This window comes from Toxorhynchites rutilus, chromosome 3 (genome assembly GCF_029784135.1).
Source record: "Toxorhynchites rutilus septentrionalis strain SRP chromosome 3, ASM2978413v1, whole genome shotgun sequence".
In the NCBI taxonomy this organism is placed as follows: Eukaryota; Metazoa; Arthropoda; class Insecta; order Diptera; family Culicidae; genus Toxorhynchites; species Toxorhynchites rutilus.
Genome location: NC_073746.1, coordinates 54,348,097 through 54,360,278, shown reverse-complemented (window position 1 = coordinate 54,360,278; position 12,182 = coordinate 54,348,097). Strand labels below are relative to the sequence as shown.

Here is a 12,182-nt window from a genome sequence, read left to right as displayed (position 1 = left end):
AAATGTATTACTATTTAAAATTAATAATTTAGCCAGTTGATGAAAGTAATACAGATTAACAGCCTGAAGAGGGTGAAGTATGAGAACTATGAAATTGTCGTCTTGAGTCAATTCAGTTAATTATGCCCGATAGTGTTCTCTCTACCTCAATGACAATCAGAATTAGAAAGATTCTAGATTCAGATTCTATATTCAAATTCTAGATTTAGATTCTAGATTCAGATTCTGGATTCAAATTCTAAATTTAAAGTCTAGTTAGATTCAGATTTAGAAAAGCAAAAGCATTCTGTTATGAAACAGACTGTTGAATCAACAGGTCCTGTGAGTCTTTAATCACACCAGAATCATCTTAATCAAATAACGAGTACACTGTGCGTTAGGTTGTTCCAATGACTAAGTGCATGGCACAGAACACCTTCCGAAACGTAACGCCGTCTCCGGTAAGGGTAGGTATTCCGACTCTATTTTTCTTGGTACCGTATGCTAATGAGCAAATACATTAAATCAAAAACCCCGTTTCGCGTGGTGGGGACATGGTTCGTGTGAGAGGCTGAGGTTTGCAGCCAATTTGGGAAGGGTTGATCCCCACCACACTCTTCCCTTTACAGTGTTAAGCTGACCTACATTTCACCCGAGTGTGTGGCAGTGGGAATTCCCCAGAGGCTCATACGACGAACGTTTGACTGACTTCTGGTTCAGTGTTCGCATCGGTAGCAACGGGAGCCAAATTTTAATTAAAAGCTTTATGAACCCTACCCGAACCCAATGCGGCATTCGTATTTTCGATGTAAAATGCAATGTTATTTTAAAATTTAATTGACTGAATAAATATCAGATTTGGAATTTTGTGATTAAATAAACGTCAGGATTAGTTCGCTTGGAATCAAAACTGGAAACGGAATGGATCGAAACAAGATTTTGGTTTGCTCAAAAGCTTATAGGCGAGACTGGAAAATATGGATACATCATATAAGCGTATAAAAAATATAAATAAAAAAATGTTAATATAAAAATTGTAATGATTAAAGTTTAATTAGCATTATTGTTGGGCCATTGGTAAGTAAGAAAACACAGACTGAAGTGTCTAAAATACTTTATTCTTGAATAAATGTTTACAGTACAATTAAAAAAGCGCTTTACATTCGAGCCTGACACGTATTACATGACAAAATAACTAGCTGTCGAGCTGCAAGCAAAAATTGTAATCATAGCATTTAATCTTTTTGGTTTGGAAATAATTGAAGCAATGACAGAAATTAATAATAACTGCTAATATGAAAATGACAATACATAAATTCAGGTGACATACGCCAAGCTCAAGCTTTTAAGCAAACCCATTTTTAATGCACGAGAAAAAAAAATAAAAACTAGGTGCAGATATTTTAAGGTGTAATAGAGAGTCAGATCATATTTGATGAAAAAAGTCGTTCTAGGTTCCAGGTTCTAGATTCTTTGTTCTAGATTCTAGATTCTAAATTCAGATTCCGATTCAGATCCTAGATTCAAATTCTAGATTCAAATTTTTGATACAGATTCTAGATTCAGATCCTAGATTCTAGATTCCAGTTTCAGATCCTAGAATCTAGTTTCAGATTCTAGATGCAGATTCTAGATTCAGATTCTAGATTCTAGATTCTAGATTCAGATTCTAGACTCAAATTCTAGATTCAGATTCTAGATTCAGATTCTAGACTCAAATTCTAGATTCAGATTCTAGATCCAAATTCTAGATTCTAGATACAGATTCTAGATTCAGTTTCTAGATCCACATTCCAAATTAAGATTCTGAATTTTGATTTTAGATTCAGAATCAAGATTCAGATTTCAGATTTCAGGTTCAAATTCCCGATTCCCGTTTCTAAAGCTGATTCTAGATTCTAGATTCTGAATCTAGATCCAGTTTCAAGTTCCAAATTCAGATTCGAATTCCAGATTCAGATTCTAGATTCCAATTTTAGATTCAGGAGCTTAGAATCGTTTTCAGATGCGAATTTAAGATTTGGATAGCAGATGAAGATTTCAAATTGAGATAACATTTCAAGATACCAAATAGCATATGACAAAATGAACTTTCCCCTGTTGGGTGTGAACCACTGCGTCCATTATTTTGAACTATTGTGGTATACCCCTTTTTTATACTTCACTTCAAGCTTATCTACTACTTATTGATGAAGGAGTAGACTGAAAGCTATAGCGTGATAGGTGCCAATCAGGAATAATCTGTTTGATAAAATTTATAATCCTGATCGGCGACGCAAACCAAATTTCCTTGGGCTCCAGAATAGCTTTATCAAGGTGTTGAAGCCTGCGTCTAGTTAGAGCTCCGCAGTTACAGAGCAAATGTTCCAAGGTTTCGCTTTCGGTATTACCAAAGCGACAAATATCATCTTGTGCTAAACCTAAACCAGTGAATGGTGAGTTTGAGCCGTTCCTGGCAAGTTCATCTGCTCGCTCGTTGCCCTCTATACCGCAATGGCCAGGAATTCAGTACAATTGTACCGAAATTATCTGACTTAATTGCCGTAAAAGGGAAATGCATTCCCAGACAATTTCTGAAGAGCACTTGAAGGCATTTAGAGCTTTAAGTGTCACTTGACTGTCAGAGAATATGCAGATGTTAGCATGTCTATACTTTCTTTTGAGGCAGACATTTAGACATTCTATCATTACAGCTATTTCTGCCTGAAAAACTGTTTGCCAGTTTCCCATAGCCACAGAGATTTTTGTTCTGGGACCATATACTCCAGCACCTGTTCTGATTCCCATTTTCGACCCATCAGTGTAGAACATGATTGAACCATTATGAACGTTGGGGCTACCTTCATCCCATACTGAGCGAGAATGTTCGATCACTCTGTATGGAATGTCATAATTGGTTCAAAACTTCAGAGTTTAAACTGAATTTGAGTTCTATTGAGATGTGAGAATGAGTCATCAAATCCACAGAAATTCACATATCACGTATGTAATTTCCATTGATCTCTTATCGCCAGATTTGGTTCCATTCACCATTTCGTTTTGCCAGGAAGATTAGATTATTTTTCATGGTTTATTTCGAAATTGCTATTACACTTGATGAGTACTTATGATGATGAATTTGGCATATTCTTGAATGTACCACTCATCAAAATAAACAAGACATGTTGTTTGTTCGGTATCGGCGCAAGTTGATACACCTAAGGATGTGAGTGATATTTAAGAAGAAGCTACGTCAAAAAATATATAAAGTCAAAAAAAATGGTTTCAGACGTTTTCTTCAGTAATTCTTAGAACCTCGAACTCTACCATGGACTTTCGAGGAAAATTTGTCGGTACTTCGAAAAATGAAAGGACATTATTTCTAATTACAATTTATAGATGCTCTGTGATCAACATAAAGGTTTGATTAAGAATCTGTCCTGGAATCTACACTGTAGTACACTGGGCTATTTATTCATGCGATTTTTTTTTGCGGACGCGTAACGTAACGTTACGGAGGTTTTTTTTTTGATGATCACGTAAAAAAGAATCCATTGTATCCATTTGGGATCTCAGCAATTCTCGAACAATAACCTGTCCGGTCTGGCTAACTGGAAAAGGTCATTTTGGTCATTTTTTCCAAAATGACCTAAAAGATCGCTGGTCGAACCGAATCAAAAATACGATCGTTATGAGGTCTCATGGTCATTTCCGGGTTTTAAATTGAATGACCAGAGATCGATACCGCTGGTCTAACCCCATTTACGATTAATCAGTGCGGTTCAGTCAACCGGAAGTCGCCATTTTGAATTTCAAACTGACCTCAGAGATCAATAATCGTCATTTGCTGAACTATTCTATAGCGAACATACTCGTATTGTTGGGTTATGGGTGAACACATCGTGTCTTATGTTGGTTATATTCTTCTCATATAACAAATCGCGTAATTTAAAGAAACCCGCGCAAAAAATTCGTATAAAAATCACGTAAAATGAATCCAGTGTATTCCATTTTCAGAACATGGTACAGATCATATAATTAAAGGGTGAACAACTAATATTGTTTTTTTTTTGCATTGGAATGTTTCATTGTTGTATTTTTTTCAAAAAAAAATAAAAATACAGCTGATGGTCATCGTTCACTTGTCGAAACACTTATAAAGAATATGTTCATCGGTAAGCATGTGAAAAGTGGTTTGAACGATTCAGAAGGAATGATTTCGATTTATATGATAAATAACATGGAAAACCATTGGAAATTTTTCAATACACAACTGTCCTTGACCTACGGTCTGAAACTATCACTGGTAAACGAGACCGACTACAAGTAATACGTTTGAGCAGAGTTCTGGAGGAAAACGATCGGAGCAGGAGTGTCTAGACAAGATAATTTCACAGAAAAACAACGTCAGACCACCACAATGTCCATGAATTTGTCAAGAATTATCTAGAAAAAGCGTGAACTGGGAGGTGTTACCTCTCCCCGTCATATTCTTCAGACAATGCTCCCTCAGATTACTATTTGTTCTGGTCCATCTTGTCGGTCAATTCTGAAGAGTAGTTCCGATCTCATGAAAATTAAAAATTGGGTTGATAGCTCGATCGCTGCAAAACAACCAGGCTTATACCAGTGATAAATCCTTCTTTTATCTGAGAGATGAGCCAAGTTTGTGGCTTCTGATGGAGCATAATTCGAATGAAGTAGCAGTGAATTATGTGTTTCAAACGAATATCACTTTTATCCAAAAAAACGTAGTCTTATTTGTACACCTTGTACACCTAATAACACATATTCCATAATTCGATGATCTACTAAAAATGATATGAATGTGGTTCTGGCAACACGCTCAATTTTCGAAAATTTGCGAAACCGATTTCCGATTTTTTAGGTGCAAAAAAGGTTTCGTGCACATATTACATAACGCTAAAAATCTAGAACATGGACTGCCTCCAAAATCTAACATCAGGCAAGTTATCGCAACCTTGGAAAGTTCGAACTTTTTTACAACTTTGAGTTTGTTTTGCCACATGCGTTTCCATGATTTAGTTACACCAAATGAAGAGCCAAATATATTCCAAAAACTAAAATAATGTTTTTGAGTTTTCATATTTTATGTAAAACAGTTATAACTTTTTAGACATATAAGGTGTCATGGGGGTCTCCGTAGCCACATTGGTTACACGTTTCGCTTAGTAAGCGATCGATCGTGAGTTCAAAACTCAGGCCCTCATTGATCATCTTTGTGTTGTTACAGAATAACTACGTCCACACAACAATCATCAGCGATGGAGATCGATCCACGGTCGAAATAAGATCGATTCGTCCATACAACTGCTCTGCTCTGCAAGACACATCGGGCTGCTGTTCTATAAATAACTCAAATATGATCAATCAACTGTCTCCGCTGTCCGGTGGTCTAACTGGATAATGGAAGAACAGAAAGAATACTCTTACGCCTAAATGGCTACTGTGTAGATGTACCATATGCAATGGTATAGAAGGAACACTGGCAAATGGCAACTGTGTAATGTGCTAATTATAGATATGATAACCATGTGACATATAACTCGCTCAGCTTTTGAGATGTGCAGACGTATTTTATCGATTGCGCTTATCACAAAGTAAAGCATCCACCGTCGAAGGTTTCTTTATTTTACTGTGCCGCGTCGCGCGATAAGTGTTCCGCGATGAGGCGAGAAAACACATTTAAAATCGATTACTCTCAACTCGTCGTGAAGCCGTCAGTTGAGAAACTTTTTGGTTTTTGTACATCGGTTCTCGGTTTAAAAAGAGAAGACATCAAACGACTTCAATGTCACAGAGGTGAAGGCTGTGCGTTCGTAAGGGTCAGTGACTTGGCGCTTGCACACAAAATCGTCGACGAACATGACGGGAAGCATGAAGTGGAGAGTGAGGGGAAAAAACACAAACTTCGAATCACATTGGAAGATGGTAGTGTTGAAGTGCGTGTTCACGACCTTCCCGAAGATGTATCGGAAAAAAAGATCGTCAATTTCCTAACGCAATTCGGTGAAGTAATCTCGATCCGCGAAGTGTCGTGGAGCGAAAACACCGAGGCCGAAGGCATACCACTCGGCATTTGGTCTGCTCGAATGCTAGTGAAGCAGAACATCGACTCGTGGGTCACTATCGACGGAGAACAGGCGTTTATTGTGTACAAGGGGCAGCTGCAATCCTGCCGCCACTGCAAAGAACAAGCGCACACAGGCATATCATGTGCTCAAAATACGAAACTTCTATACCAGAAGAGTTACGCAAACGTGACGAAGCAATCGGGAAAGGTTAACAGGCCAACGACCGGTCAAAAACTCAGAAAATCAGCTGGGGCGAGACTAAGAGACACGAAGCTACTCGATCATAAGTCCGCCGCTCCACCACTAACATCATCGAAAGATTTCCCAGAACTACCGAAAACCACGAACCAAGATGATCCGTCAGGTTCGAAAACGCTCAAAAATAGCCAGCCCGAAACCGTCATGGGGTCGAGAGCGAATACAAGCAGCCAGCCTGTAGCTCAAACGCAACGAAACAAAGCCTCATCGTCTTTACTAGCGCCACCACAGGCTGTCATGGCAGTCGACGATTTCTTCAAAAAGCCGTCGCTACGATCGCAAAGTAAGAGCAGCAATGGTAATGAAACTGACGATTCTACCACATCCATAAGCAGCAAACAGAACCGAGGACGACCGGCTGGTAAAAAACCCCGCCGGGAGGACACAGACGACGATAGGATTGAGGTAATGCTCATTTGAATGGCTCTCACGTCGTGCAACATCTCGTCTATCAACATCGCCACTATTACGAACCCCACGAAACTAAATGCGCTACGAAGCTTCATCAACAGTCAAAGTCTAGATATCGTGTGTCTGCAAGAAGTGGAAAACGAACAGCTCTCCTTGCCCGGCTACGTCGTTTTCTCTAATGTAGACCACACGAGAAGAGGAACGGCTATCGCTTTGAAGGAACATATACAGGTGACTCATGTCGAGAGAAGTCTGGACAGCCGACTGATCGCGCTACGAGTGCAAGACACGACGATCTGCAATATTTACGCTCCCTCCGGCTCTTCGCAACGCGCCGTTCGGGAGAACTTTTTTCACGGAACGCTTCCCTACTATCTTCGTCATCACACACCGCATGTAATCTTAGCTGGCGATTTCAACTGCGTGCTTCGAACCTGCGATTCAAGCAGCCCGAATGCGAGTCCCGCTCTCAAAGCAGTCGTCTAACAATTACAGCTGCATGACGTATGGGAGAAACTGTGCCCTCGTGATAATGGCTTCACATACGTCTGTCGCAACGCTCAGTCGCGTCTAGACCGCATTTATGTCAGCAGTGGTTTGCGCGACCATTTGCGAGTAGCATACGCCCATGTTTGCTCATTCACGGATCACAAGGCACTGACACTCCGACTTTGCCTCCCCCATCTTGGTTCAGAGCATGGCCGTGGCTTTTTGTCTCTCAGACCATATCTTCTGACCGACAAAAATATTGCGGAATTCCAGTACAAGTGGCAGTACTGGACCAGTCAACGCAGAAATTATGACTCATGGGTTGAATGGTGGATCTTGTTCGCTAAACCAAAAATAAAAAGAGAGGCGGCGACCATACGGTTCGATCATATCGTCCCATTACACTACTAAACGACTACAAGTTCTTGTCTCGGATCCTCAAATCCAGATTGGAACGAGTGATGAGAGAACACCACGTGCTAAGCGATGGGCAGAAATGCTCGAACTCAGAGCACAACATCTTCCAAGCCACTCTTGCTTTGAAGGATCGGATAGCGAGTCTCCGTCATAATCGTCGTGCCGGAAAACTGATTAGTTTTAATCTCGATCATGCGTTCGATCGGGTTCGGCACTCTTTCCTCTTCGAGACCATGCGTGCGCTCGGTTTTAACCATGATCTCATTGCTATACTCTCGCGCATCGCCAGTCGATCCACTTCTCGGCTGTTGATCAACGGTCATCTCTCTCGTTCTTTCGAGATACGAAGATCAGTACGACAGGAGGACCCGTTATCAATGCACCTCTTCGTACTGTATCTTCATCCGCTAGTCTACAGGCTCGAACGGGTGTGCGGCGACGATTTACTGGTGGCATATGCGGATGACATCAGTGTGATCGTCACATCTACGAGCAAAATTGAAACGATGAATGGGTTGTTTTCTCGCTTCGAGAGAACTTCCGGCGCCAAATTGAATTTGCGGAAAACGATCGCTGTTGATGTTGGGGTTAGCGAAGACGGAACTATAAACACTCAGTGGCTGTATACAGCTGAAGTGGTCAAAATTTTGGGTGTCACCTCCACAAACTCGATTCATTCAATGACAATGTTGAACTGGAATACGTTGGTGGGAAAATTTTCCCAACAAATGTGGCTGCAATCTCTGCACACGCTGACGCTGCATCAAAAGGTGATCATGCTTAATACGTTTAGTACTTCTAACCTATGGTATCTTGCGTCCATCATACCACCTTTGGGAGTACATATGGCGAAAATAACACAAACGATGGGAAATTTTCTCTGGAGAGGCACAGTTGCTCGTGTCCCGATGATATAACTTACGCACAGTAAGGAAAATGGAGGTCTGAAGCTCCAACTACCAGCGCTGAAGACTAAATCGCTTGCAATCAACCGTCATCTACAAGAAATCGAATCCCTTCCTTTTTATAATTCCCTTCTTTCCCAAACAAATCCTCGACCACGAATCCCAATAGACCTTCCCGACCTAAAATTAATCCTTTCACATATATCCCAAATTCCCCACCAAATCCGACAAAACCCCACCGCTGATCATATCCATCAGCATTTTGTGAATCAAACCGAAATACCAAGAGTGGAACGAAATAGCCCAGCAATAAACTGGCGGCGTACGTGGCGAAATATTTCGTCGAGGCAGCTTAGTTCAGCACAGCGGACAAATCTATACTTGCTCGTGAACGAGAAAATTGAGCTTCGTAAATTGTTATTCGTGATGCGACGAGTAGACAACGAGATTTGTTTAAACTGCGACAACCGAACTGTAGAAACACTCATTCACAAATTTTGCACTTGTGTTCGCGTTAGACCGGCTTGGACGGTATAACAACAGAGGATCTCAGGCATCTTAGGTGGATGGAGGAGGCTCGATTTCGAGGACTTGGCTAAACCTGCTTTAGCAGGAATGAACAAATCGTGTAAAGTGAGAATTTTAAAACTTTTTAGTAACTATATCTGCTTCGTCAATAGATATAACGGTATAATTGATGTAGCTGAATTAAATTTTCATTTAGATGTAGAAGCTTAACGAATTGATGAGCAAACCAAAATGTTGTAAAATTAAATTTGACAAATAAAACTATTTAACTATTTTTACAAAAAAAAATGTACACAATTAAAATTCGGCTCTGTTACAGATAAAATGCTAATGAGCCAAAAATAAATAAATGGGATACAAAAAAAAAGGTGTCATATATTTTTCTTCAGAAATGTCTACTAAAATAACATTATTTTTCATTTGAGAAATCGTAATTCTGTTTAGAAAATTTAAAAGTTAAAAAAGTTTTCAACCACCCTAAGTGTGCATTATGCATCCTATAACAACCATTCCATATCAAACCGATATAATGGTTCTCAGATTTTGGAAATTGGTGGTTTTGTTCTTTATCGCAAAATATTTGACCCATATTTTTCCATTTTTCATTAGGGTGCCAATTTCATTTTTGGTGCTCCGAAAAATCAACTTTTCCCTTTTTTCAAAAATGACTTTTTTTTAATTCATAACTTTTGCGATACAAAACTACTATATTTAAGGAAAATCTGAGAACCGGTTTGGCATGGAATAATTGAAAGGCTAAGCGCGTTTAAAATTTTTGGAAAAGGTATAAATATGCGAGATTTGAACATCAGCAGGACAATTTTTCATGCATTTTTTTTTTCATGGAATTGTTGTATTATTACGAGTTGACACAATCGAATCGAATCCTAGCAGTTTCTCGAGCAGCCTTGATTTTTGCCAATTCCATAATCTTTCACCCTCCAAAATGATTGCTGAAACACTGGAAGAAATCGTACCTATTCTAGCAGAAACACCACAAACCCAATTATGCTATCGCTAGAACAACTTGAAGATAAACTTAGCCCAATGAAAATGAAAGCGAGAGATTACGAATCAAAATACAACAGCGGAAATGAAATCGAACAAAAGGCAAATATGTCGTTTGTCAAGAGTAATGAAAATTAGCGAAAATGCGGAGCCGAAATGAAGGGGAAAACGAAAAGATGTAAAAATCAAGGCAAATAGTCGTTAAAATACCAAATTCTAGAAATATTGGACCACGGCTTCGAACCTAAGCAAAAAACGCGAGCTATTGTGTTTATAACTACAGGAACCAAAACAAAAAAAAAGAATCAAACCAATGTTCGATCTGCACGCGATTGCGCTTTTACAATTGTTCTTTGAGCTCTAGCTAGTAACAGAATCAAAAGATTGAACGATCCTCACCCGCAGTCGTCGAGTGCTGCTGCTGTTGGTGTTGTTTCTCCTGATGTTCACGATCGTGGTGGTGATGATGGTGATGTTGCTGTCCTTCACTACCATGGCCGTGTACCGGTTCCACATGCTTCGCGGTTGTACTTGCTGGAGTGGTCATCACCGCAGTTGTTGTGGTCACTAGCAGGGTAGTATTGTGCACGATCATCAGAGCCGTCGTAGAAGTGCTGGCAGTTGGAACCTCGGCAACGAGTACTGCTTTCTCCTCTCGAAGTCGTTCAAGCTCTCTCAAGTCCATTCGTTGGCGGTGATAGGGATCCTCGTCACTTTCAACTCGGATAACGCCATTAATCTCGCTTTTGTTGTGTATCAGTGTATCGATACTGTCCTCGATCGAGCCTCTGCTTTCAATGAAAATAGAATCATCTTCGTACGGGACGATTTTCTCATTATCGTTACCGTCGTTTTCAAGCTCTTGAACGCTATCATCCGCTGTGATTGGGCTTTCATCGTCATCATCATTCTCGGCATTTTCTTCTTCCCGTATCGGAGGAATGACGCCATGAGCAGCGCGGCCCGTATTATCCAAGGCGTCAACAACGGTTCGCTGCTCATTACGCTTATTTTCAACAGCATCTTCATTACCGTTATCCCTGCCATTGTTGTTGCTGATATTTCTGCTGTGACTCTCCGCTGTACTGGGATATTCATCTTCGTCGGTAGCCTTATTAACTTTACCGCCGAGCAGTTGGTCGTTTTCGTACGGGTCCCCTCCAGCGTTCGGATGGGTTTGGGTTTCTTTTTCCATTTGTTCCTGATTTTTATTCATGAATCGAACCGAGTCTGCTTTGAAAGCATGCTGGAACTTTTGTTTGTCGTCGGATTTACCAGATTTATTGTTCACCGGTGGATGGTGATGGTGGTGATGCTGGGAATGTTGTTGCTGCCTTTGGTCCATATCCTGTACAACGCTGTGTTCATTGAAGGGCATTAACGAGCCAGCGGTAGAAAGCGGATAGTGTGATTCTGCTATTGAGGTAATCAATGTTGGTTTCATGGTCACCAGAAGCTGTGGTCCAACAAGAGGCTCGTCCAATTTGTCCAGCATTGGTTCCACCATCTTCCGACCGGTGCTTTCGTGACTGCCAGCGCCACTCCCACCACTGCTACCGCTGGTGCCACTGGCTCTGGAAGACGAGTTCCGATGGACTTCCAGCATGAAAGAGTTTGTGTCCAATGAATTACACTTATAGCGGCCTTCGTGTTTCGGAAGGGCACGTTGAACACTAATCGTTGCTACGACTTTGGCCGAATTGCCTTCGGATAGAAAGGGGATAATGCATCAGTATGACTATGGCCATTGCTATCTCAGAGTGCTCTAACTATGCATGAAAGCAAATGTGTGATTTTATTTCGAAAAGATGACACGAACCATTGACGGTGTTTCTTTTTGTAAGCTCACTCTCTTTTCCTCTCTTCTTCTTTTTTTGCTCAATTGTTATCGACGGGGGAGCTGCCGCGCATCGAAATTTCAACACCAATGTCTCCATGATTTTGGGCCTGTCACCCCACCGTGACACGATTTCGCCTCGTCAATGGTTCTCACGAGAAATGGAGCAGAAAACAAAACGGATGATTGTAACTACTGTTTAAAAGCGTGCTCTACTGGCAGTTTTTTGCGCTGCTTTGCTCCGTTCAGCTATATCTTGGTTATAACCTATGGAGA

General features: G+C 40.6%; 1 protein-coding gene across 12 annotated transcripts in view; it reads right to left on the bottom strand.

Moving 5' to 3' along the window:
* LOC129780459 (uncharacterized) overlaps positions 1-12,182 on the bottom strand; it is a 116,326-nt gene that overhangs the window by 44,421 nt on the left and 59,723 nt on the right. For all 12 annotated transcript variants that reach the window (XM_055788769.1, XM_055788768.1, XM_055788757.1 and 9 more), the window contains one exon: positions 10,469-11,773. In XM_055788769.1, the coding sequence (XP_055644744.1) occupies positions 10,469-11,773 (1,305 nt within the window). The remainder of the gene's footprint in view (positions 1-10,468; positions 11,774-12,182) is intronic.